Genomic DNA, 27145 nt, shown 5'->3' on the forward strand with positions numbered 1-27145 from the left:
ACATTTAAGGAAAGTAAAGACTTAATAGCCATAGAATTGGCTGTAAAACCAAAGCAATGTCGAGGAGGTATGTAATAAAATGGATAAAAAGATGCTTCACAGGATGATGGGGAGCAACAATTCTGGAGAATAACCATCACAGCAGACAACCCTGAGTCAGGTACTCAGAGAAAAGTTTGTCACATCAAACCCTGACCAGGTTCATCTAGAGCGAGTAATATCTAAATGCAAGTAGTGGGTTTGGAAGTTGTGAAACTAACAAATGAGTTGTGTCACTATAACAGTCAATGAAACTTGTTTGGAACTACGGAGTTAATCTTTGAGTTGTTTGAATTCATAGCGATTAACAAAGTAGTATGGTTATTAGGTCACTGTCTGCTGTGTTTTATTGGGTGTTGCATTTAATTGGCAACACATTAATTTATGTAAGTTTTTTTATATAGAAAAACATCTCATGACATGAGATTTGACACTGAGCTGCACACGAGGGCAGTTTGGTGAAAGAGTTAAGTTTTAAGAGCATCTTAAAATAGAAAAAAATTGATGGGGTGTGCAGAGTATTAGGGAAGGACTTCTCGAGCCAAGACCTTGGCAACTATAAAGGCAAGGCTACTGAAGTTGGAGAACTTAAACCTAGGATGATCAAGAGGCCACAATTACAAAAGCACAGAGGGAAGGATCTGTATCAGGTCTCCCACAGCACAGATGAAGTCGCACTATCAGGAGCTGACCAAGGAAATCAGTGCCAGGAATGAGTCATTCAGGAATTGGGAGCAATACTGTAAAAACTTCCATGACCCCAATGAATGGCAAAGTTAGTGCATTCCTCGTTCAAACTCCAAAAGCCAAATGCAGTCCAGGTGTGCATGCATGTGTGCGCGTGCGCGCACACACACACACACACACACACACACACACACACACACACACACACACACACACACACACACACACACACACACACACACACACACACACACACACACACACACACACACACAAAACTTTTCTTTGTGAAGTGATTAGTCGAGGCCAGCAAGTGTTTTAAAGGGGCAAAGATGAAATGATTTGTATCTGCTGTTCAACCCCCAAACTTGGATGGAATCTGTATTAAAAAACTGCAAAGGTAGATTGCAGCACTTTCATCCAGACAAAAGATTACAGTGCTTTTATCGCTGTGGGATACCACTTTCAAAATCACTATTCATACATCAAAGTGAACTGCCAATGAACCGTTAATGGACTGTCAAAGGTAGATATGTGCATTTGGGTGAAGCTGAACGCCTCTCTATGTTTTTACTTACAGTGGTGAGTCTTTCCAGCGCAGCAAACCTCTCATCCCATGTAGCTGTTGATTTTTCAAATGCCTCATGTCTCTTGATTAGTTTTTCAACCTCATCCACATTGTTGCCCAATTCACGACTGCTGAGATAGGACTCCTGAGAAATCAGCCACGCTTCAGCAACTGACGCATCCCTTGCAAACTGGCATACTTCAAGTACTAAAAAGGAAAACGCACAAGTTTATTATCAGTTAATATAGGCAAAGAAGCATGTATGTTTATTTTCTGAATATTTAGCTTGTTCATGAACACAGAGCATGGCAGTTACATTACTGGAGTAGTAAATGAGAGGCCTGGTCTCCAGACCTTAACTGGACTGGCCTATGTGTGACTCCAGACCTAAAGCAATAAAAGAACATAGAACAGTACAGCACAGGAACAGGCCCTTCGGCCCACAATGTTGTGCTGAACTAATTAAACTAGTAGCTAAACACCTAACTAAACGAATCTCTTCTGCCTACACACGGTCTATATCCCTCCATTCTCCGCATATTCATTTGCCTATCTAAGAGCCTCTTAAGCACCTCTTTCCCATCTGCCTCCATCATCACCATCACCATCACCCCCCCCCCCACCCTCACCAGCAGTGCATTCCAGGCACCCATCACCCTCTGTGAAAAAAAACTTGCCCCACGCATCTCCTTTGAACTTACTCCCTCTCACCTTAAATGCATGCCCTCTAGTATTAGACACTTCAACCCTGGGAAAAAGATACCGGCTGTCTACTCCTTTCATAATCTTATAAACTTCTATCAGGTCTCCCCTCATCCTTCCCCGTTCCAGAGAAAACAACCCAAGTTTGTCCAACCTATCCTGAGAGCACATGCCCTCAAATCCAGACAGCATCCTGGTAAACCTCTTCTGCATCCTCTCCAAAGCCTTGATATAGTGATCCTTAACTACCCTTGACAATAGCCCAGCAAGCCACTCAGTTCAAAGGTTGATTAGGAATGGGGAAGAAATGCTGGCCTTACCAGCAATGCTCATATCACTTAAACATGTAAAACAAAATAGGCAATAGCAAGCTGGACAAACTGTAAATTGATTTAATGGCCATTAACTGCTACTTGGTATATTTACTTTTGAAACATGTTTTAGGGTTGGTGGCCATTTGTGATGCAAAACCAGTTTAGGTTCAACTAAAGATCTAAATAGATTGAAATTAAATCCATTTAGGAAACTCTGCTTCAATCATTTACAAGGTTTTAATCTTCTTAAACTATTCACTAATCCAACTGATCTCATGTCCCCCGTACCCTGCATTAGATTCAACAGTAGATTCATCAATGAATTTATCATGTCTGTCATTTGTTTCCTTGTGGTGGATAAAGGTAGAGTTGACATAGGACCCATGCAATTTGTAGGGACAAAAAGGGCCTTGGTTGTTTTATTCAATTTTTCCCCATCCATCATTCATTTTGCAATATTTGCATATTTAACTGTTTCTGTCTCTACCTTGAGCCATAATTTCTTTTCTGCCTCAACTGCTTCTCTCCCATTCTTCCCCCAAGATTTTGCTGAACTAAGATCAATTGGTCTTCTGAGTCTTCTATGAAATAGTAACTGAGCATAGAACCTGTTGTAAGATGTGGTCTCCTTTATGGTTGCAATTTCAGAGGTGTGAAGCTCTTCAAAAGGCTGTACATACTTGGTATGATAACTCTGTGTCTCCATACAATACAGCCTCGTCTTGTGCCTTCATCGAGACATCTGACTGATTCTGTCCACCTTTCCAAGATTTTTCATATACTTAGAGTAATTAGTTTTAGTGTCTTCTTGACTACCTCTATAACGAGAAAATAATCACCTACTATTTCCATTGTGAATATCATGCTTTCAGTCTCTATTTCTGAGTGCTCATGCAGTAACCTTGCCAATGCATCTGCAATTACATTTTGCTTAAAGCTGATCATATAATCATATTGAGGTAAGATATTGGACAGCCTTTGCATTCTCAGCACAGTCATTGTCAGGAGAGAGGGAGCGAGAAAACAGGGAACTTTCGACCAGACAACCTAACATCAGTGGTACAGAAAATGCAAGAGTCTGTTATAAAGGACATGACCCTTAGAGGACATTAGCTGCTAATAGCCAGCGTTGCTCAGGTTATTCTGCTGGCCACTATTATGTATATTTATTTCCATGCACTTGGGTTTTATAACGCACCTTGTAAATGAAATACAATCAAACTTAAAAATATAATTATTCAATGAGTAATACAATTGGGGGTTAAAATTATGTAGTTTAACTAAAGTTACCAATAAAAACATACAACGAAAATAAATATATGGACAAAAAATTACATTTAATACAGTTCTCTTTTAGTAGGTATGTATCTATGCACAATAAGCAAATTTACTTGATTTAATTGTTTAAGTGCATCAGAATACAATATTTTTTTCTTTTGAATCCCATTCGAAAATAAAAGAGTACTTTTATCTCCAACTCTGGAGCAACCAACATATAGTTGACTTGGGAAAAGCACTGAGTTTTGAGATTAAGACCAACTACATTTTAGTGACTGTCCTTGCGCCTGGTGTCCTTGCTCATAGCAAATCTAAGTTCGACAGGGAACTGAAGTTGTTTGAATCGAGAAAAGTTTATCAGATGGGATTACCGGTATCCGAGGGATGAAGACATTTTCCCCACAGCATTACCAGTCATTATTGTTCCCTCAATTAAACATGATAGTGATTTTTGAACTGATAATACTGCACTGTTGCAGAGTATTGGCCGATCCAAATTCCTAAGTACCATGATAGGAGCTTGTCGTTTTAGTTCAAGATTATGTGATGGCAGACCAAGTGATGACAGAGAGTTTAAAAATTCAGCAGAAAAATGTATAGCCTCATCAATGTCTGTCACATTGTCAATAGATTTACATTTTAGAGATTGTCTGGGAAACTTTGAAAGGTGGTCTTTATTCAAGGTGTGATTTTTTGGTGCTAAAATTGCTCTTTCACGCAACCATTGATAATTCAAACAGTTTTGAATGACATTTGGGAAGACAACTTGCATCAGATCATGAAGTGATATTACATTCGGCCCATACTTTTCACTGAAATCATTCCTGTTTAGTCTTCATGTTTAACTTGCCCATTTCCTAATCTGAGTAAATTCAAAGCAAACTCACTTGCAGATGTATCGACTGTCAAATGTGCTCACGTATTGATTTTCAAGTGTAATCATTGAACATTTCTCCAAGTATATGATGCTTTAATACAGGCTTTCATTTCATCTGCTTTAGTACCTCATGGAATTACTGGTCATGTTTGACAAAAGTCTCCAGCTAGCACCAAATTAAGACATCTCATTAGTTTATTACTGTGTCTAAGATCTTGCAAGGTTTGATCTAATCTTCACTTGCTGCTTTGTGAGTCATTGTACATTCATCCCAGACAATATGTTTAGAATCTGTTAGAATATTTTCCTTTGCAGTTCCCCAACCAATGTTACATGGTTGGTGCCTCCACATTTGTCAAATTTAAAAGGAGTTTAAAAACCAAATATGCAGTTCCCCATCTCCCCCCAACTGGTCAATGCTTGATGATGCCATGGCCAGGGCTATCATGTTTTGTCTTTGAACTTTAGCCAAAAGTAGATTAACAAGGAAAGTTTATCCCGTTCAAACAGAAACATCCGAAGAAAAAGATTCCTTGGTCACTGTAAATAACCTCTGTTATAGTATCGAAGGCATTTCTTTGGTATCTCACAAAACTTGGTCCTTTCTCTTGGATATATTCATCTAACAGATTTAAATTGTAGTCAGTCTCCCAAAGAAACTCGGTGCAGAAATTTTCAGTTTCTCTTTGTGGTTCAGGTAGACCAAAAGTACTTCGGTCAGGTCCACCCAAGTATTTAGTACCTCATAAACAGATATGAAAAAAAAAACAATTTTCAATGGGGAAAATTGCCGCCTTTGGGCTGAGGGCCTCCTATAGGGGTTTTAGAAGGTTAAGGCACAATGGACCCGAGGTGTGTGGGCAAACTGGATCCAAACTGGCTTGGTGATAAGAGGCAGAGGGTAGTGGTGGATGTGTCTTTTTCTGACAGGAAGTCTATAACAAGTGGTGTACTGCAGGGATCAGTGCTGATGAGAATGCAGATGGTCTGATTTGTAAGTCTGCAGATGACACAAAAATTGGTGGAGTCTTAAACAGCAAAGAAGGTTGTCTAAGGATGCAGCAGAACATAGATCATTTGGAAAGTTGGGCAGTGCAATGGCAGATGGAATTTAATCCAGAAAACTGAGAGAGACAGATTCGGAGACCTGACTAACTATACACAAAGGCAGCTTCAGTTTGAGCAATGCACACAAAAAATGCTGGAGGAACTCAGCAGGTCAGGCAGCATCTACGGAGGGAAATAAACAGCTGACGTTTTGGGTTGAGACCCTTCATCCTTTCCAGGAAGGAGACGTGGGTGTGGAAGCCAGTCTAGGTGAGCACGTGGTCGAAGAGCTGGAGAGCAGCAGAGATCACATAGGGGGAGCAGTGAGAGACAGCCTCACAGAACTCCCATCGAAGAGAGGAGGAAAACTTCTTCAGGGTAGGCATACCTTGAAGAGATTTCGCAGTGGAGCAGCAAAACTCTCTTGTGTCTCACTTTCAGTTTGAACAGCCTTTTTGTCCTATTCTGTTGCTGTTCTTGTCAAGGTTGATGACGTCACAGCAGACCATGCAAAGTTATCCATGCCTTTACAATGGCTATGGGTTCACTGGCCATGACTTACAATTCATTCAACTAACTACACCAATTTTTCTCATGCATCTGCCAAGTTGCTGCATCCATCAGGAGCTTTCTTATCCTCAGCACATACACTTGAAGTCACTTTGCTAGCCATACTGTGCCTGCACCATACTGTGTTGTAGACTTGTGCCAGTCCTCACCTGAAGTATTTTCCCAGGAGCATCTCACACTCCACTGTTTCCCCTTCTTGTGCAAAATTTTACCTGGCATTCTCTCCTGTGCCCATCCCTACTGGTACTCAGGGTGAACTGCCGCTATCCTGAACAATGTTACCAGTGCCTTAAGTTGTCAAGCGCGGTCACCAGAATTGCTGGCCTGCGGGTAAATCTCCTTGCCTGATATAAAGTTTGTCAATTTTTCTCTTGTATCCAGCGAGGTTTATTTGTTGCATCCTTGTCAGCAATTTGTGTATGTGTGCTAGTGCACACATTACTTGCTCTGAATGCAGGTTTTGCAGGGAATATAGATAATCATAAAGAGCTGCTAGAACACATGCATCTTGTTTGTTCACCCTCAGCTACACTACACTTGTGCGCATATGTTAAATATATATATCCTGCAACTTCAGCATGCCTTTTCTTCTTGCATATATAATTTCTTTAGCAGTATCTCACACATGATTGAGATATATTAGTCTTTCCATAGGGCCATGCAAATGTGGTCAACTGTCCCAGCAACATGGAAAACACTTTTTGAGGAAATGCTTCCTCCAAAAGAGAGCTTCAAAATTTATTTAAATTTTGATTCGGTCCAAGTCATGTCAATGTTTATGTAAATGATAATGCTTTTTTTTCCAGAACAGGAAACAACATAACACTCAAAAATATCATGCAAATGCAACTGGGATGATTATAAAATTCAAGTAACTCAGTTCTTTCAGTCCAAAGGAAATTAAGCACTTTTGAGATGTAAACCCAGTTGCTGTGTAGGGAAATATTATAGTGGATTGGCAATGAGCAAGTTCGCTCAAACTTCAATGAGCTAATCACCTGATATTCAGCTTCAGTGAAGGATTAGTATTGACTAGAACTCAGGGAGTACTCCTTTTCTGTTCTTCGTAACAGTGCCCTGAAAACTATCACATCCACCTGAGAAAGCCCAATCTTAACATCTCATCCAAAAGATAGCACATTCAACAATGAAGTGACCCCTCAGTATTGCATTGATTTGGCAAAAAAAGACAAATATGAGAACAGCGGTTCACTTACAAAGGCGTAACCAGTACCAGCGTTCATCCCACTTATCCATCATCAATTTTCTGTTCTCTGTGAGTTGTACCAACTTCTCCTTAATCTAAAAAGATGAAGATTTGTCGACATCAGTGCACATCTTTGACATCTTGAATTTTACAGAAAGAATTTTAAATATGACATATCATGAGACAAAGGAAGATGCAAAGTGTATGCAAGACTATGATATATCTCTGGTTTCTAAATGAGACATGGAGTTTAACAGTCTGGCATGTTCAAGTAGAAAAACACTCAATAACTAATTTCATTTTATAAACTATGTACAGAAAAGTAATGTCAGTGTAAATTTATAAACAAACAGATATGAAATAAGCTCCTGAACCTCACTACAGAAACAAGCTTTAATAAATTTTAGCTTGCAGAAGAGTGAGCACAGGGCAAAAGGCAGTGGAATGTTACAGGCAGTACATAAAATAAATATTTTCACTAGCATTATCCATCTAGCAGGTTTGCAGATGCACTTTCACTTCAGGTACATTCCTTGCATTCTTGTCATTGTACTATATGATTTGAATATGGCACATACTTCAGTAAATTTCATGGAAGATTAAGGAAAGATACCCTGCAGTATTAAATCAGCAATGGCAGCAAATGAGAAAGTTACTGATTTATTTGGATGTCAGATATTGGTTTTGCTTCAAAAACCTTACTTTCTTTTATCTTGTTTTAATACATATTAAAATATTTATTTCAAAGTGGGTGATAAACAGAATAATCCGACAGGTAAAGGGTTAGAAACAAGATATTGAGGGCACTTACTGTGCATTTGGATCAGGGCAAAATAAAAGTACAACCTAGAGCACAAATCAGCCTGTGTGTTAAAGAGTGACATACTGTAGCCTTCATGCTCTCTGTATATTTTACTGCAGACCACATTCTGTCAATTGACTGTGCATCAAGTGTACAGTACCATGGTAACCACCAGTGAATAACAACAAATCATTTTCTAACACACGGAAAGCGGATGATGCACTCACCACAAGTACTCGGAAAGTTTCCCATAATGTGTTAGTTTACAACTAGCAAACATATATACTGTAAGTCTTCAGCATGCATTTTTTTTTCATTCAGCAGGAAACAAAGATCATTTATTTAATTCAGCTTTAAGAGAGCTAATGTTGGAAGTCAATCCACTGTGCATCAACAAAAAAAGAGGAAAACAAGCTTAAAACCCGTGACAACATTCTGCCCATCCTCACCTCATCAGAAGCATGATGTTTGCGGGCTAACATCGTCTTGCCCAAGTCAATACAGGACACAAAATTTTTGTTTCTGGCTTCAATTTCTGCTCTGATTCCCTGATGGTATTTCATCAGTAGCTCCACAGAGGAGACATCCCTGTCATTAAACATAATAATTGAACATTTAATTCAGCTAGAAGTATTGCCAAAGTGATATATGATTGACTAATTACATGTATCCTTAATGAACTGAACATTGAACACTGGGGAATTATCTTATAATGAAAAGATCAGAATCATATGCTTATAGGTTGGGCCAGAAATGTTTGCACGTAGCCAGTGATTTTAAATAAAAGATTTTCTGTGTGAATGATATACATTAGCATGCAAACCTTTGCCTATGCATAATGCTGATATCAATTGCACAGAATTTTTGTGTGCATACTAGGCTCACAAGCAACATAAGCCATTCACATCAAAGCAGAGAGTGTTGAGACCTGCTTTCGCATTAATTCAAGAGGTCTCAGCCTGACTTACAGTGTGCTGCTGTAGTGTGTAAGACATCTGTTGTTTTGCTCCCAACACCTGTCCTCAATGCCATGATATCCAGTGGTTCCACCCATAATCCCCACTTCTGTATTACCATCCAAACAAATTCAACCTAACACCCAGTACCACGTCAAAATCCCATGATACTCAATGGTGTGTCTAATTCCCCTTTGACTCCTGCTTATACTTCCAAACTGCTTCTATCAGCCTGAGACACGACTGAGCATTTAAACTCTCTGACCCCCAATTCTGTCTGGAAATGGACCCCAATCCAATCTGCCTCAGACTCGCTCTTGATCCCCAGATTTACAATTCCAACAACTGGCATCCCCCAGCTTCCCAACTATCTTGACTGCTGTAGAGCCACTACCCTTCTGCCCACCCTGGCTCATGTTCCTGTCTCCTGACTCCCATTGTTACCGCACCTCTCTGTCTTCGGGGATTCTATTGTTGCTGACACCTCCAGGCTTGATCCTTCCCATAACCGACTCACCCCCCACCACCCCCCAGAGTGCGCTCTCTAATGGACCCCACCTTCCTGGGCCTCCAACCTACTGGAATTTCTTTGTTAGCTTCACATTGGCAAAGCTCTAAGTGGTAAAACTCTTATGCCAATCTTGAGAACTAGAAGCAGGACACTCATGTATCTCCTGATAGAACCATGTTTGTATTACTAACATTGGTACTAGGGAATGATGGATAAGCCATTGCTTGACTGCGTGGCAACTGTATTTGAAAATTAACTTTCCACAGTCTTGCAATGCATTGTGAAATGAGAATGAATTATTCATCTATAACTCCTTTCATGAGGTAATTTAAATGGCAGCAGCAACAAAGAATAATGAAGAGCAAGGATAGGAAATACCACACAAATGAAACTTCATCTATTGGTTGTGCAGCCACATTATTCTCCCCCACACTGATTTCTCTTCTGAGATTATGTAGCCAACATCCTGGCCTGCACTCATCATCTATCATGCTCTACAAATCTGTGGCAAGCATTGATCAGCTGGAAACCATTTATCTCTATTGACTCTCTTTACTGAATCGGATTCCATTTTCTGTCACTGAGCCCTGTGAAATGTTGCAAAGATCATGTGCGACATCGGTGAAGGATAATACAGAGCCAAGGATGCAGGCTCACGACGACAGTGCCCCAGTGAGTTTCCAATCTCAGTGCTATCACTGGAGCTTGGAAGGAAGCCAGGATTTATTCCACAGAGAATGAATAGGAAAATTCATCCATGAAGCAGTCTCAAGGACTTTGATGTTCAGCAATAGAACAATGGGAACAAATTGTTCATCTTTCCTTTCAGGTTGGATAAAGAGAATCGGAGGACTCAAAAGAGTTACAGAAAAATAGCACTCCAAATCAAATCAAAGGTGATAATACAATAGCTGGAGTTATCCTACTACTCAGGATCAACATTTATCTCATTAAAGAAATGTTTGCAGGATTGACAAAGCAAGAGCGATCAGTCAAATCAATAGCAGTAATATTGTTTTTAAATACCCCAGACATACCGTAACAGCCATTTCGGGGAATGAGGTTACATGGATAAGTGTCTGTATAGTCCGCATCTCCCAATCGTGAACAAATGTGCTGAAGTGAGATCTCTGCTGCCATTTAAACATACTGTTAAGCTATAATTTGTCTTCTGTGAGTTAGTTAAATATCACCTCACTTCCAGATAAATAATGCCTCATCATTGCTGGGTCTAAATCACTGAACTCTCTACAATAACAGAAGTGTGGGGGGCATAACATCAGTGTGTTTCAACAGAAGATCTGCACTGGTTCCAGAAGGTGGCTTAACACCATCTTCTCAAGAGCAGTTTGGGATGAGCAATTAATATGGAGCTTGGAGACAAGAGCCAGATCCCATACATGATTCAACAAGCAAAAAAGACAGCCAGAAGATATTCAGTGACTAAGCTGATGTGACCTAATTTGGTTATCCTGCAGCAAATTATCCTACTGAGGCAGGAATATGATTCTTATGCATTGAGCTGAGTAGATTAGCTTTATCTATTGTAAGGTCCAACAGACACATCCTTCTTCAGAGCATAACAGTCATTTATTAGGCTGGAGAACAATACGTATTCCACACCAGCAGACATTTAGCCCAGAGATTAAAAGTGCACATGAAGTGATACTCATAGATTTCCAGGGAAAAAGTGAGAGCAAAGTCGGTCATGTTTTTCTATATTTGTTTTGAAAGAATTTGTTGTTACATTCAAATATTTTATTCTCTAGCGTTATTTGTTTTTCCTTTCTAGCATGCACACTTAGTCTAGTGTGTATGTGACTGAAATGAAAAACTGCATTTCTTGTGAAGACAGATCAGAGACAGTTTTAAATGGAACCAGTTCTTCAGATTACTTGAATGTACAAGAACAAGTAATACTGTGGAAGGAAGAAAATAACAATAAAAATATTGCAGAAGCTAGAAATCTGAAATAAAAACAGAAAATGCTGGAAACACTCAGAAGATCAGGCAGCATCTGTAGAAAAGAGAAGTAGTTAATGTTTTGGGTCTGAAACTCTTCATCAGTTCTGATGCAGGGTTTCAGACTTGACGTGTTAACTTTGTTTCTTCTTCCACAGATGCTGCCTGACCAGCTGAGTTTTTCCAGCATTTTCTGTTTACTTTATATATAGGAAGAAAATAAAGTGAAGCAATCAATTGTTTAAATTTACTTCTAACTCATGAAAATTAATCACAATTGAACAGCATTTTGATACTATTACAGTTAATATTTGTGATTTATGTTCGGCATGGTAGCATAACGGTTAGCGTGACGCTATTACAGCGCCAGCGATCAGGGTTCGATCCCCGTCACTGTCTGTAAGGAGTTTGTACGTTCTCCTTTGCCTGCGTGGGTTTCCTCCAGGAGCTCCGGTTTCCTCCCACATTGCAAAGACGTACTGGTAGGTTAATTTGGGGTTTAAAAAATGGGCGGAGCGAACTCGTTGGGCCGGAAGGGCCTGCTACCACGCTGTAAATAAAATTTAAAAATTTAAAATTGTATTTCTTTTTGGTGGTACAAATAACATCCCTTTCAACTTTGTATCATCAACAGCATCTCTCCTGACGATGATTTCTGTGATGTCCAACCTGGTTATTTTTGAATCTGCAGGTTTTTTCAGGAGTCCAAGAATGAGTTGAAAACAACTTGGTGCTTCACAAAATTTTATCGGAAAAGATTAAAACAAAGGAATAGTCACAGAGCACATGGCACTAGCTTTACTACTAGGAGATGAGCCGAGACAAAGGAACTAAAAATGAGCTCAGGCCAGGGGGGAGAGAGCAAGAGAAAGATAGAGGCAAGAGAGCAAGAGAGATTAAAAATGTTGCTGCAGCCTTAGAAAAAGTAAGCAATGACACTGCTGAAGCATTGGGAAAGGTAACAACAGAAATTGTCGCCATGCGTAAGATGGTTCTTCAAAATCATATGGCATTAGATCTTTTAGCAGTTAAGCGGGGAACATGTGCTGCCATAGGCAAGGAGTATTGTACTTACATACCTGATGAATCCGAAGACATAACTAATTTGGCTGATCACATTCATAGGGAAATAACTAAAATACATCAATCTGATGGATGGGATCTTTTTGGTTGGATTCATTCCAGTCTCGGAACCTGGGGTTACTCAATAGCATGAGTCATAATGTTCATACTGATATGCCTTACCATAATCTATATCTTTATTACTTGTTTAAAGGTGATCATTAGCAGAATTATTCAAACTCGTGCATCCACTGATCTGCCTAACCATGACATAAGGCTACAAATGCTTTGAAGGACATGTGTATATTCTTGTGCATATTTGAAGTCTTTTCTGCCTCTGAATTTTCAGATGTAATAATTCTAAATGTGTGATTTAGAATGAAAGGGGGGATTGTTGGATTCGACTGTTTTAAGTAGTTTTTTTTAACATGTATAGTGTTTAATATACCTCAAGTGGCTGTACAAGGTATAACCGCTTTTTAGCTTATTGGTTTGTCCATCAGGTGAATATGTGTTTTCTCATTGGTTGGTTTTGCCACAGGTATCTAACAGGTTTTCTGATTGAACTATTGTTAGCTAAGGAGTACCTCTTATCTTAGGTATAAAAGGTGTCATTTTTTGTTAATAACTCTCTTGCTTATCTTGCTGTTGCTCTCACTCTCTCTTGCCTCTGTCTCTCTCTTGCTCTCTTTCCCCTGGCCCGAGCTCATTTTTAGTTCCTTTGTCTCAGCTCATCTCCTAGTAGTAAAGCCAGTGCCATGTGCTCTGTGACTGTTTCTTTGTTTTAAACTTTTCCAATAAAACTTTGTGAAGCACCAAGTTGTTTTCAGCTCATTCTTGGACTCCTGAAAGAACTTGCGGATTCGAAAATAACCAGATCTGACAGTTACTTGGAAGGACGTGGGTATCAATTGCATTTGGAAGTCATCACTTATAAGGTAATTTCCACACCACAATATCCTGTCTTGAAATATTTTGCTGTTTCTTTGCAACCACCTAGTTAAAATCTTGGCACTCACAATTCAATAATACTGGGAGCACCAAGACCACACAAAGTTCAAGAAAAAGGTCCACCACTATTTTTTCAAGGACACCTGGGAATTATAATTGGAGAATGGATGCTTGCTGGAGGCAGCCACAGCCTCATCATTAATGAATAAGAAATTCCAAATTACCGTGGTTTTTCTTCTGTTTCAATTTGCCTTATTATACTTTCCATCCATGACATCAAATCCCGGACCATACTGAAAAAGTGGAATTTATCAGCAGTATCAATTAACTGGGTACGTCGACCATCACAAGCATCCAAAAGTGCCTTCCAGGCCTCAACCACCTCCTGTTCTTGTTTCTGGATTGCTGCAGCTTTATCCCCTGCATATGCTGTCTGCAAACGTCCTGCATCATCTTGGAACTGTTGAACCTATTAAAACGAAGATCCATTGTATTATCCAGCCAAGATAAAGTCAAGACACTATGTTTTGCCTACCCTGTTGTTCTAACTGTAATTGGGCATGTAACTTTAATCATATAAATTCTAGAGAGATGCTGTTTAAAATCTTGCTACTGTCCTTAAAATGTACACCATAGCCTTTCATTAAATGAAAGCTATATCAATGACAACAACATACACCAGAGGGAGACATTTGTGAGAGTCCACAGAGCCAATAGCTCATTATTTAAGGCTTCAATCAATTTCTAAATTATAAGCTAATGGGGTTAGCAATGAAGCAAATTCAGAACTAAAATTTCAGCCTCTTTTCTTTAAAGATTGATATTCTGCCAGGTTTTTAATTAGTGCAGAATCTCCATAACAGAACACATAAAATGAACCAGAAGAAAAAAGAGTGCAAGTAGCATTTTATGAATCAAAGTATAAATATGCACCAAAAACTATTTACCACCTGGCGTACAAGGCTTTATTTTATCACAATATATAGGAAAACAAGTAAGAGTAAACAAAAGAAAAAGCAAAGTCAACCTGGCTTGTAATCATGCACACACCAGACTGCTAGACTAATGGAGTTGTTGACTAATCATAGCAACCAATCATTCTCAAATAGGTTGTAACAGACCCAACTATGAGATGTCTAAACCCTCAAATGGTAGCAAGCTCTGGGAACCAAGTTCTATCAAGCATGTCACACTAACTATATGTTACATCTCAAGTTACTTCGACATGGTGTCCCAAAATAAGATTGTATCAAATGAGTGAAACTGATATCATTTTCACAGTCACTTTGTTCCTATTTAACAGAACTTATGTATTCATTTCTATCATATGTTAGTGACATTGTACAGTACCTGTATTCCCAGGGAATGGATGTCACGTTCAAATGTGTTGTGCATCCTGTGGAAAGATTCTGCTGTGTTTGCATCACGGCCCAGCTCCTCTGGCAACTCCTTGTGCTTTTCCTGGATCAGGCTCAGAAGCTCTTTGCCATCATAGAAATATTTGTGGAGTTCGTAGGAGGCGGCCAGCAGCTGTGTTCGAGTGTCTATCAATTCCAACAGATCAGCCCAGGCTTCATTCAGGCTGTCTTTCCATTCTGCAATGTCAGCGGCCTCTGAATGACCTGAATCAATAAGGTCATCGATCAACATATTCACGCTGTCCACTCTTTCCTGACCAATTGTCCCTGTATCCCGAGCAAACTCACGGAACTTTTCCCTCAGCATCTGAAAGTGAAAAGTAAAACAATGGTAAGCCAGCAGTTGTTTTGATACCAAATAAAACATGGTTCTCTTTAACATATCTGACCTGGATTCTGCACAAGTTCTGAAAATACTGCCAGGATTTTATGATCAGAATCTGTGGCTACCACTTTAACTGTTCACTTCATTTCTTTAACCAACTGGAGTTTAATGATGCTCATTTTTCAAATTTTGTTATGGGATAACTTTATTGTAAGTAAAGGCTGACCATTTCTGTTCAAAACTTTTTCTTCTTCCTTTGTTTCACCAACCCCTGTTTTCTTTCTGTTTTCTGTAGTGCTTGTCCTGATCTCAACCCATGAGCCCACAGTATTCATAAAATATTGAAAAGGAACCAAAATGAAATCAAGCTTTTCTCAGTAAATTGATTGCAAGCACAAAAAAGCTAAAGTGCTTGAAAAGTTGCGATCTGATAAATTTTATTAAGATTATTCTTATTAATGCGGCAAATGAATGATGAAATACTCACTGTAACTTGATCAAAGTCTTGTCCTAGTTCCTGTGAAGATGCTGCTAGATCCCTTTCTGCAATCCATTGCTCCAGATCCATTACCTCACGGTTCAACTGGAAGAGATTGTGCATATCCTCCAATTTTTTGTTACGCTCATTTGCTAGATCTTTGAGTCCTGCATACAGCTTGTCCACCTGCCCCTGACGCCTAATGATCTGTTCACTGTAAATGAATCAAACTATCAGTTACTGAGTCCGATAATATCTTGTGAGTTATATCATATTGATACGTGAACATACTTCATTGCCATCTGGAAAATCCAAGTGAAATAAGTCTCCTGAGCATGGAGTATTAGAGTGTGGTTAACTTTTAAGATAGTTTAGCCTCAAAGAAGAGTCTAAGGGCCTTAGAACTGGAATAGAAGCAACAGATTTGATCATATAAATATTAACTGTTGACTCCTTAGCAATGAGTACAACAGGGCTGATAGACCTGCAGGGTGTGCTCCTTGCTTAAAGACTGTTTCTCAAGGTGAGGATTTCTAGAACCATAAGAAGTATCACCAGATGAACTTGCTCAAAATACGCAGAAGGAATAAAAAAAAAAGATAGATTAGGAACAACACATCCCTCTGGAAGAGAAATCCTGATTGAAGACCACATCCTAAAAATCCAGCTAAATCAGACAAAAATGCATCAAGAAATAAGGACAGAAAATGGTGGAAACACTCAGCAAGTCAGGCAGCATCTGTGGCAAGAGAAACTGTTAATGTTTCAGGTCAAAGACCCTTCATCAGAACTGGGAAAAAGTGAAAAGAAGCTTCTTAAGCTGCAGGGAGGGTGAAGGAGGGGGATTGTCTCTGATTAGGTAAAATTGAGTCAACCATGGGGATAAGCAATAAACAAGGCTAACTGGTCAATGAGAGGAGTTAGAGAGTGTGAACATTGACAAAGAACATAAAAGGATGTGGGAGTTGCAAAATGCAGAGCAGGGAGGCATGTCCTCCACTCTCAGACGTAAAAAAGCTGAGACAATATTACAGATGGATGACTGATACAGGCAGAAATCAAGTTTCCTGAAGTTATAGAATTCAATATTGTCCAGAAGGCTGCAAAGTGCTCGTATGGAAGGTGAGGTGCTGTTCCTCAAGTCTGCATTGGGCCTCATTGTAACAGTACTGGAGGTCACAGACCTATAGGTCAGAGTGGCAGTGGGATGGAGAATTAAAAAGGCAGGTTACAGAAAGCTCAGGGTTGCTCTGTGGACTGAACGTAGGCGATCTGCAAAGTGATCACTGAATCTGTGTTTGGTTTCTCTGGCATAGAAGAGACCACATTATGAACATTGAGTGCAGTACATTACATTGGAAAAAGTGCAAGTGAACTGCTGCTTCACCTGGAAAGATTGTTTGGATCCCTGGATGGTGGGAACTTGCAGTTGCAAGAGAAAGTGCCATAAGAATGTGGATAGTTGGTGGGAATGAAAGAGTGGACCAGTGAGTCACAATGGAAGTGATGCCAGCAAAATGGTGAAAGGGAAGGAGAGGTGAAGATGTGTCTGGTGGTGGTATCTCTTTGAAAGTGGTGCAAGTTGTGGAGAATAATCTGTTGATTGTAGTGGTCGAAGGAGTGGAAGATAAGGACCAGGGGAACTCTACCCTTGTGCGTCTTGGAGAAGAGGGCATGTACAAGAAGAAGGGAGATATTTCAGAGACACTGGTACAGAAATTTTCATCATTGGAGCAAATGTGAGAACAAATTCAGCAGGTGAATTAGCATGTTGGTGGAGAAGAACTGGCTGGGCCAGGAAGAAGTGGAGGGCCCCCAAACTGTCCTGATGTGAGATGGTGGTATAAAGGAATTGTACCTACATGGTAAAGATGAGCCTGTTGACCCCAGGGAATTGGAAATGGTCAATATGGTGTTGGGCTTCAAAGGTGTCACAGATATAAGTGGCAGGGGACTGGACCAGAGGAGAAAGCTTTGAGCCAAGGTCGGCAGAAATAAGTTCGGTGGGGCAAGAACAGGCTGAAACAATGGGAGAAGGGGAGTGCTGTGCTGCATGCTGCTCCAACCCCTCCTCTTGCACAACCCCTGAGGCTACTTGAATCAGATGTTTGTGGAGAGGCTGAGGGAGACCATTAACTCAATTGTAGGACTGTTTATAGGCTAAGTAACCTGTTGGTGTGTTGAGGACTCAGTGTAGTTGGATATTACTTAGTGGTGGAGGGTCTAACGAAGGGCCTTTGACTTGAAACATCAACCCTGTTTCTCTTTCCACAGATGCTGCCTGAACTGCTGAGTTGTTCTCGCATTTTTTGTTTTTACTTAATTGGGCAAATATGGCAAGTATTATGCTGTGGAAGCAAAGGCAGACAAATGGGATATCATCACTGCTAAAAATAATGCGGCTGGTTCAACATACAAAACAGGGTACTTCTGTTCCTCCGATTACACTTTGATCACCAATTCTCCACATGATTCATTCAGGTATCTTAGGTATGCAACTAATGGCAGGCACTGCAACTGCATAGTGGGACAGGTGGAAAAATAAACAGAACACGCCTTCAAGTCTACTGCATTCTCTGCTCAAGGTCAAGGACATTATTGGCCCTCTGTTTGACCAGAATATCATGGCAACACTTTGGAGTACACAATATAGATAGTGTAAAGTAGGGTTAATTGTATGTATTTTGCTAAAATGAGCAAATTGGATCCTCAGGTTTCAGTGGATACCAGAGTTCTATTGGATGACTAAGTGTACTTCAACAATGAAAATCAGATGGTATTATCTCTTTTGACTTACTGGTGTCACCCTCCCCATTCATGATCAATTATCTGACCTCCACCCACCAATTCCCCAAACTCACCCTCTAGGCACTGATCATGTACACCCTCATCTATCAGATCACTCCAATCTGTTCTTGCCTGAGGAACAAATATCCAATCCTATCCCCACACACCAATCACCTGATACTAGCCCACCACCCATCACTGCTCATACCCTAATCAAAGACCCTTTCTCAACCTCCCTCTCTTCCAACTAGTCATGTTCAGTATTCGAAATTCACCCACCCCACCCACTCCAGTGACGAGCAGGCCTGCTCCTAGCCTTGGAGGAGTGTCCCACTTACTTTCCTTCACTCTCTACTGGCACAACAAGTAAAGGTGACTTCCTTCCTCTCATAAAGCTGATCCAGTAGCATCCGTCACCTTGGGCCTCAGGCTCACAACCAAAATGGTCAATGCAATATCATGCTGCAGTTGATTAATGCACCTTAAGTAGCACCTGTAAGTTTCTAGACTGGAACTGCGTCAATACAAACTTTGCAAACATAACCCTGTCACAACTTAGCAAAAGCAAAATATCAAAAGTGAAAGACAGTGGTTAACCGGGGCCTTTAATTTACATGTGGACCCCACTGCCCTGTGATTGATGATAACTATTCAAACAGGAACATGCAGAAAGGAGTTCCTTTTAAAAGTAAATAATGATCACTTTTTTTTCATTGTTTTTTATTACCATTAAACCTGGTATTTATTCTTCACAAACTATGTGTTGGAAAATATGGTTCTTAGTGTTGGATCCTCTAAAAGCTGAGTTACACCAGTGTGCACCACATGTGTACTTTACTCCCTTCTGTTCTTCCTACTAACTGTAAATTTCTAATCCACGAACCAGTGCACTTAACATCAATAGAAAAAATATCTAACTCACTAGCACAATGTTGGCATAAAATAAACATAAATAATCTGCAGGGATCAAATAGTTTGATAGACTTTTGAAGATTTAAGACCATTACAGTGTTGCTACTCACCCCTCCGGGTGCTCTTCAGCAAGAAGCTTCTGAGCCCTGTCTGCAAGCTCTTGAATAGTCTTTCCGTAATCCAAGATAGCCTGCTGCAGGGTCAGGTGTTTCTTCAACATCGAAGTTGCACTAGCTTCATCCTAGAGAACCCAGAGAAAAGATAAATAGTGGACATTCCTTGGAGATTTCTATCTTGGATGAACATGTTCAAGATATTACATATCAGTGGAAGGTTCCTCAAGCTTCTCTTCATGGTGATTACTGCAAGCTGGCCTATCCAACAGACGAATTTAGTTGAGCGAAGTCAAGTTTAATGAGCATGTCAAATATGGATATAGAAACAGCTCAGGCATGCAACCTGATATTACAGCACCATATGGGTATGAAAAGCACACATCTATGTGCTTCCTGCCTGGCCTATTGGATGGAGTAGCTCATGAAAATGCAGAGCCAGGTAATGCATTCACTTAGCATTCAAGAACAATATTTACAGAGGAGTAAGTAAACAGCCAAGGAATCAAACAGGCTTTTTGCTTAATAAAATCTTTTCACTCTTACATTTTATTACCTAAAACTAATAATCCATTATTGCAGGTTACAACTTCACCAAGTTTAATATTGACTTTAAATACATAGCTATACAAAATTAATGTTTAAATTTGGTGACATTGCAAAAATAATATAATTTGTTTAAATATAATTGTAAGCTGCTTAAACCTTAAATTATATAATTTGTGTTGGATGGTGGATGTAATGTCCATTTAAAAAGAGGTTAGAAACCTGTAAGAAAGATCAACTAATACTATTACCAGTGAGGGTTATTGAATCTATTTGCAACTTCATCAGTAATCCTTGTGATTTTTACTCAGATATTCAGTATTTTATTTGTTGGTGACTGCCTGCCAGTTCAGATTTTTGGATGAAATAACAAGGAACTGATGAGTAAATTACTTGTCCACAGTCATTAGTAAAACAAAATGACGTACTAATGGGAGCCCTGAAAGTGTGTCTTGAACATGTCTTTCTGGTCCCTCTCTATTGTGTCAGTGCATATATGGTACTAATCTAAAACCAACCTGAGATACCAGGGTACAGTCTCCTTGTGGTGATTTGCATAACCTTATGACCAATGAAAATCAAATCGTGCCTCCTGATGTTCTGAAGAGGGAGTTGCATGAGACCAATTCAAGAAAACATGATTCAGCCCAAAATGTTTTAAACCATGGTTTTCAACATTCCTTCAGGAAATTAGACAGATAAAACAGCAGCTTCTCTCTGTGTCTTGTTGGGCCAACCACTTGGACAAAGCATCAATAAAATTGGTTTCAACACAGATGCTAATGTATTTGATCTCCCGTTCCACTGCTCAGCTCACTGTTGGGTCGAGTGGTAGAGCACTAATGTGGTGAAAAGGGGCAGGCTTCACTTCACATCAGACTCCTCATCTTTACATCTAGTGAGGACCTGCATATCAACGACAAGCCAATTCATTTGAATGGAGCGGCCAGCACTGTGGAAAAGAAGTCTAGGTAGGTGTTTGAGTTAAATCAGCTCAATGTTTTCAATTATTTGTTAGCATTTTCACATCTGTTTTAATTAAATATATTTACTCTTTTTATTTTTCTAAATGTATTAATCATTTTTAGTTTTAAATCGGCTAAGTCTATTCGAATAGTCTTCAATGACTCTGTCCATCAGAGACATTTCAAAACTGTTTGAAAGCCTTTGAATTTGATGAGCCATCCAAGTCCATCAGGGTGTTCTGGTGATGGACCTCAGTGATAGAAAACCTTACTTTTTATATTACTTTTTTCTCATGGCATAGGAAGAGGCCATTCATCCCATCAAGTCTGTGCTGGCTCTCAGAGCACTCCCATCAGTCCCATTCCCCATTCATTTACTACAAACTATTGTCTCTCGTCTGCTCATGAACTCCAACCTGATTCTCCTACCACTCAACTACACTATGAGCTCAGTTACAATAGCCAACTAACCCACCAATCAGCATGTCTTTGGGATGAGAAAGGAAACTGGAGCACCTGCAGTCACAAGGAGAATGGGTAAACTCCACAGAGGCTTCACCAGACATCAGGATCAAACCTGGGTCACTGGAGCTATAAGGCAGCATCACTAACTGCTGCACAACCCTGAGGTCCACATGTTGCTCAATCCACTCTGCCTCACTTGACTCCTCTTGGTGCAGAGTGTCAGTGTGTTCAGACCCCTACATGCAGAGAAATTCTGAGCAGGAGGTGGTTAATGGTGTTGAGTCCAAGAGGCAGATGAGGTCCAGGCAGATAAAGCAGATAAAGTTGACATCGAGGCTGCATATCACAGATAAGACCCCATGAGATAACTGTGCCCTGGTACCTTTGAAAGTAGTTTATTCATGCAGAGTTATAAATGACTTTAAATTACTTTACTCATAAGTTTTCCTGGCTTGAATATGCTTGAATTGTTTTAATGGATGGTTTGATTAATAATCATTCTAAATTTAATATTTAACATCCATATTTAAAAGATCCCTACCTGCTTTTTATCCTAGTGCCTAAGATTATACTTTGATCATCCACGGTCGACGTTGTTACCTTCAATTGTTTCCTTACATAAACATTCCTTTACATAAGACAGGTTTTCCTTTCTTTTCAGGACATTTCCAAGTATTCCTGTTTATGCTGGATGCATGTTTTAGCAAAACTACTGAAATCTGATTATTAACTCTTTAACAACCAACTCCCCCTGGGTATCCAACATGTAACAGTAAGATAACAAGCCGAAAGTTAAACAGGTACCTTTGGTTTATCATCAGAGATCATGTACAGCTCCTGCTCACTCATCCAAACTTCAGCTTCTGTAGCATCAAGATAATATTGCTGGGCTTCATTTGTACCTTCCAGACGCTTTTGTCTTTTCTCTGTTTCTTCCTGTAGTTTGTCCCACAATCCTTTTAACTCTTTCAATTGCTCCTCTATAGTACCTGCATCGGGTCTTTGATTCGCAATCATCTTTTCTCCCCTTTCTAACACATCATCTATACGTGGCCGATGCCCTTGAATTTCCTTCTGTAAAGTCTGTGGAGACAAAAGAGAAGTCATGGCAGCAACATAATGGGGTTAACCACGTGCACCTCTGAAGTCTGAGTAACCATGAACTGTAAATTGTTATTAATTATCCTCTCAGAAGAGGGCACAAGACAAAAAAAAGTCATATATATATATATATATATATATATATATATATATATATATATATATATGAAACAGGTCCTGAAGAAGAGTCCTGACCCAAAACGTTGACCGCCTGCTTTTCTCCACGGATGCTGCCTGGCCTGTTGAGTTCCTCCAGCATCATTGTGTTTTTCATCCAGATTCCAGCATCTGCAGTCCTTTGTTTCTCACCCTTTAGCTGTGTATCATTTAGTTTGTATTGTCTCTTATTCTTTCTGCCAAAGTGAACTCCTTCACCCTTCTCTCAAAATTTCATCTGAATCTCATCTCCCCATTCTGCCATGCTACGGCAGTCCATTATCTTCCTCTACACAGTATACTGGGCTTACAAGCTGTGTGTTATCCACAAGTTTAGAAATTCTACCTTGCCTTCCCCTGTAAGTTATTTATATAAAAACAAAGGAGTTGTGCTACACTGGTCCTTGGAAACACTACTGTCTGCATCTTCCAGTCTGGAAAAACAATCTTACGTCAACTCCCTGCTTTCTGCCTTTAAGCTTTCACATGTTGTTGCTGACCATTGCACTTTTTTGTAATAGACTTCACTGAATACCTTTTTAAAATCTCTGTTGACAATATCAACTGCATTCTCCTCATCAACATTCTATCTTACCTCACAGAATAATTCAAGCAGGTGTTTTAATTTTTTTTAAACTTTTTAAGTCATTAGGTTTTTGAATATTTTGAATGTCATTGGCACTCACAAACATCCAACCTCTTCAAAAGCCCATAAACCTGGAGGTGTACAACGTACAAGTGCAAGAACCCTGTGCTGTGCTGAGCCTTGTCAATCACCTCAGATCCGGCTTACCTGAAGAAATTTTCTATAGAAATTTCAGGGGATTTAATCTACAGAAATGAGAGTTATAGTATGATTGTAAAGGCAAGACTTTCTGTCACTTTAATTTTCTGTCTCAATTCCTCTTTAACAAGTCTAACTAGCAAGGGATTATGATGAAAACCACAATGTTTCGAAGTCCTTTACATGACAATTTTACAGCAATACTGGGCATCAGACTTGATTCTGAGGTAACTTGCAAGATGGAGCAACTCACACACAATGATGAAACAAAACAACATAAGCCTTAGCTCTGGGCAGTCCAGTGCCTAATCTTTAGCAAGGAAGACTTCTTGTCAGACATATATTGGTTAAAATAATCTTCATCATTTTAAAAGCAATTGACAAAAAATGGTTATTTTTTGAGTTCAATATTTCATGTACAGAATTGCATTGAAATGCTTGATGTAAGTTTTCAATTAATATGACCTACCTTATTCTTCTTCATTAAGAGCTGCACTGCCTGCAGATTGTGGCCATGGTCTGTGCTTGTAGCTAAGGGCATCCGTTCCTTCACCCAAAGCTAAGAGAGAACATAAGGTGGTGTAAATATTCTCAAAAGTAATTAATATCTGTGCAATCTACTATTTTAATTGATCTGTCTGAAAAAAATTAACTGTAATTTCTTACAGATTCATCTTCCAGATCCCGGTAAATCTGAAAATGCATCTTTGATGAGAGAAGATTTTGACGGCGTTCCTGCAGAGGGCCCATCAGTTGTGAGAATCTCTTTCCCATATTCTTTTCCTTCCCATCAGTCTCCAGTTGTCCTTCTTGGGAGAGAAGTCTGGCCTGACTTAGAAGATCCTCCACCTCTTTTTGTCGCACTTCCACTTGATTTTCCATCATCTGTTCACAACAAAAAACAATCTGTTCATATATCCGATTGGATAAAAGGGAAATAAGACTCTGATGCATCAAGAACGCTGGCCAGTGGTTAGATATCACATCAAGTGTATGGTTGATTGTCAATCAGCTTTTATCAGGTCCCATATTCTGTGAAAATCATTAGCTCTTTCATCATTTTAAAAGAAATTTTTAAATTGTCAGAAAAACAAAAATAACAGATAGTGCTGAAGAGTTTTCAGGGAAGCAGACTTGAGTGCCATAAAATTACTTCGGGAAAAGTAATCATTCTTAAATGTAATAATAGACAAGGTACACAACTGTAAGACTACAGTGATTACCAACAAAAGTCCACGTGGAGTTTACCCAGCAGTTCACGACTATCAATTCCTGAGATAATTTTTCTAAATCTATATGAGTAAAGCCAACATAGAACCTTTTTACGTGATAATAATAGAATAAGCTGTTCTTATTTGAATAGGTCCACAGTCTGATACCCAAGTGTTATGAAACATCACAGCAGATCATTGGCACATTGATCAACGTGCACTCAGCAAATTCATGATGCTGGAATTGCCATAATGAGTGCCACAGCAAATTCATGCTGTGATCATGCATCTATGAATTTCTATCACAAGCAGTATTAATTAAGTAAACAAAAACACCTGAGAGGGGCTTGAAAAATAATTATTCTAACTAAGTACAGCTCCAGTGCAAAATTACAGGATCATCTTCAAGCAACTTTTGGTTGTGTACACCCTTTGTCCACTAGTGGGTGGTGTTTGACAATGTTCTCCAATAGATTTTCAGCAGATCCTCTTGTCAATTTCCATCATTTCTCAAACTGATTTTTCAAAAGCCCAAAAAAATCAAAGCTTTATTTTTGAGTTGTTTGTTGTGCATTGCACAAAATGTTGGCAACCATTGAGTTTAGTTTGACTTTCTTTAATACTTTGAGAACTATTCCGTACAACTTGTACAAGGCTTGTTATAAAACTATCCACTATTCCACCTTGATCAACTACAAAGTACAGCATTCATCTTTAATGAGGAATGTGTGAATCTTCAACACACTCTGATTAGTCTCAATGCAGTCTCATTTTTTTTGCCTTCGAAATTTTACTTAATTATAATATCTTTTCTTAACCCCTCTAAAGTGTTTTTGTTTGCTTTATCAGTACCAATTGAAATTGAGGTTCATAAGCACTTTATCAGGGTCTTTATTTTCTATGGGACATGGGAGGAACCCAGACCACCTGAAGGAAAACCACACAGTCACAGAAAAAGTGCAAACTCTTCACAGACAGCATCAGAGATTAGGGTTGAATTTATATCATGAGGCAGCTCAACTAGAGGCACCACTCTGCCACTTTTATTCTGTTAATCTATTAAAGGTATATGCTGTAATTCGCCATTGAATTAATTGTACCAATTAACTATGATTGACAGACTTAACTGAAAAAATAATCAATAGTCAAAACTGTGGCAAAGGAGTTTCAATTTTGACAGTTGGGAAATCATCAACTTAAGTCTGTGCTGCCAAATATTTCCTGCCCCAGCTGTGGCAAAATCTGCAAGTTGCAAAATCAGATACCTCAGAACCCACAGAGCTAGAGTAGCAGCAGGTATTCCTCAATCCCGGGGGGCTTACCCAAGATGAAGAAATACCTAAATAGAAAGAGCAGAGTATTTTCTAAATGGTGAAAAGTCAAAAGAAGTAGAGGTCAAAAGTGAATGAGAGTCCATGTCTGTAGGTTCTTGAAATTATAGGTATAGAACATAGAGAATTCTTGTCTTTACATCCAGAGGGCTGGAACACAAGAGGGTAGAACTTTTGTACGGTGATGCAAAGTCCTGGTTAGATCACATTTGGTGCATTTTGTTCATTTCTGGGCACTGCACTTTTGGGAGGGTGTAATGTCTCTGGAGAGAATGCAGAATAGATTCACCAGAATAGTATCTGTCTTATAAGAGTTAACTTATAAGGAAAAAGAAGCCAAACTAGGATTGTGTTTAGAATTTAGATGGTTAAAGGGTGATGTGACTTAAGTTTTCAAAATATTCAAGGAACCATTGGGATAGAGGGAGAGATAGAAAAACTTGTTGCTGTTTGGGGAGAGGACCAGAGAGCATGGTATGGTCCCAGGATGATCACAGGAGTAAAGTTAAGAAACACTCCCAAACACACAGTTGGGTAAAAGTCTGAAATGCTATTCTTTAAGTATCAGTTGCTGTCACGGAATGCCATAATGACTTTTCCTTCATTGGCATCTATGGTTGCTATAAAATTCTCCTGCTGCTTCATAGCACCTGAAGTCACTTCTAGTTTATTGCCATTTCAACATGAATTAAATAGCAGTCTCATAGGAAAAATATCCCAAAAATACTTTTCCCAATATTTATGAATTGTTGCTATTTGCATTAATACATCATTTCAGAGTTGAAGTAAATCACTGATTTTTAAGTTGGAGGTTGATATTTATTTGTTAACTAAAGTTATTAAAGCATTTAGGGGAAGGCCTGATGGGTAGAATTAGGTCACAGATCAGCCATATCTCACTGAATGGTAATGTCTGCTTGAGGGGCAAAGTAGCCTATCCTCCTTCCTGTGTGATGCTTCAATTCCTAAAATTGGCCATAAATTTAGGGAGAGATAATGCCAGCTCTTATGTCCAGTCAG

General features: G+C 39.3%; 1 protein-coding gene across 5 annotated transcripts in view; it reads right to left on the minus strand.

Moving 5' to 3' along the window:
• The window catches only part of LOC127583988 (spectrin beta chain, non-erythrocytic 1-like), a 234936-nt gene that overhangs the window by 43492 nt on the left and 164299 nt on the right, over positions 1-27145 (minus strand). For 4 of the 5 annotated variants that reach the window (XM_052040667.1, XM_052040506.1, XM_052040588.1 and 1 more), the window contains exons 21-30: positions 24250-24468; positions 24053-24142; positions 22347-22625; positions 19564-19694; positions 15764-15968; positions 14884-15258; positions 13758-14002; positions 8541-8679; positions 7300-7384; positions 1305-1501 (exon numbers count right to left, since the gene is read on the minus strand). In XM_052040667.1, coding sequence (XP_051896627.1) covers positions 1305-1501; positions 7300-7384; positions 8541-8679; positions 13758-14002; positions 14884-15258; positions 15764-15968; positions 19564-19694; positions 22347-22625; positions 24053-24142; positions 24250-24468 — 1965 coding nt within the window. Of the gene's footprint in view, positions 1-1304; positions 1502-3005; positions 3129-7299; positions 7385-8540; positions 8680-13757; positions 14003-14883; positions 15259-15763; positions 15969-19563; positions 19695-22346; positions 22626-24052; positions 24143-24249; positions 24469-27145 lie in introns of those variants that run through there. The other variant, XM_052040821.1, reaches the window with a different exon arrangement.

Source organism: Pristis pectinata, chromosome 1, assembly GCF_009764475.1.
Source record: "Pristis pectinata isolate sPriPec2 chromosome 1, sPriPec2.1.pri, whole genome shotgun sequence".
Taxonomy (NCBI): domain Eukaryota; kingdom Metazoa; phylum Chordata; class Chondrichthyes; order Rhinopristiformes; family Pristidae; genus Pristis; species Pristis pectinata.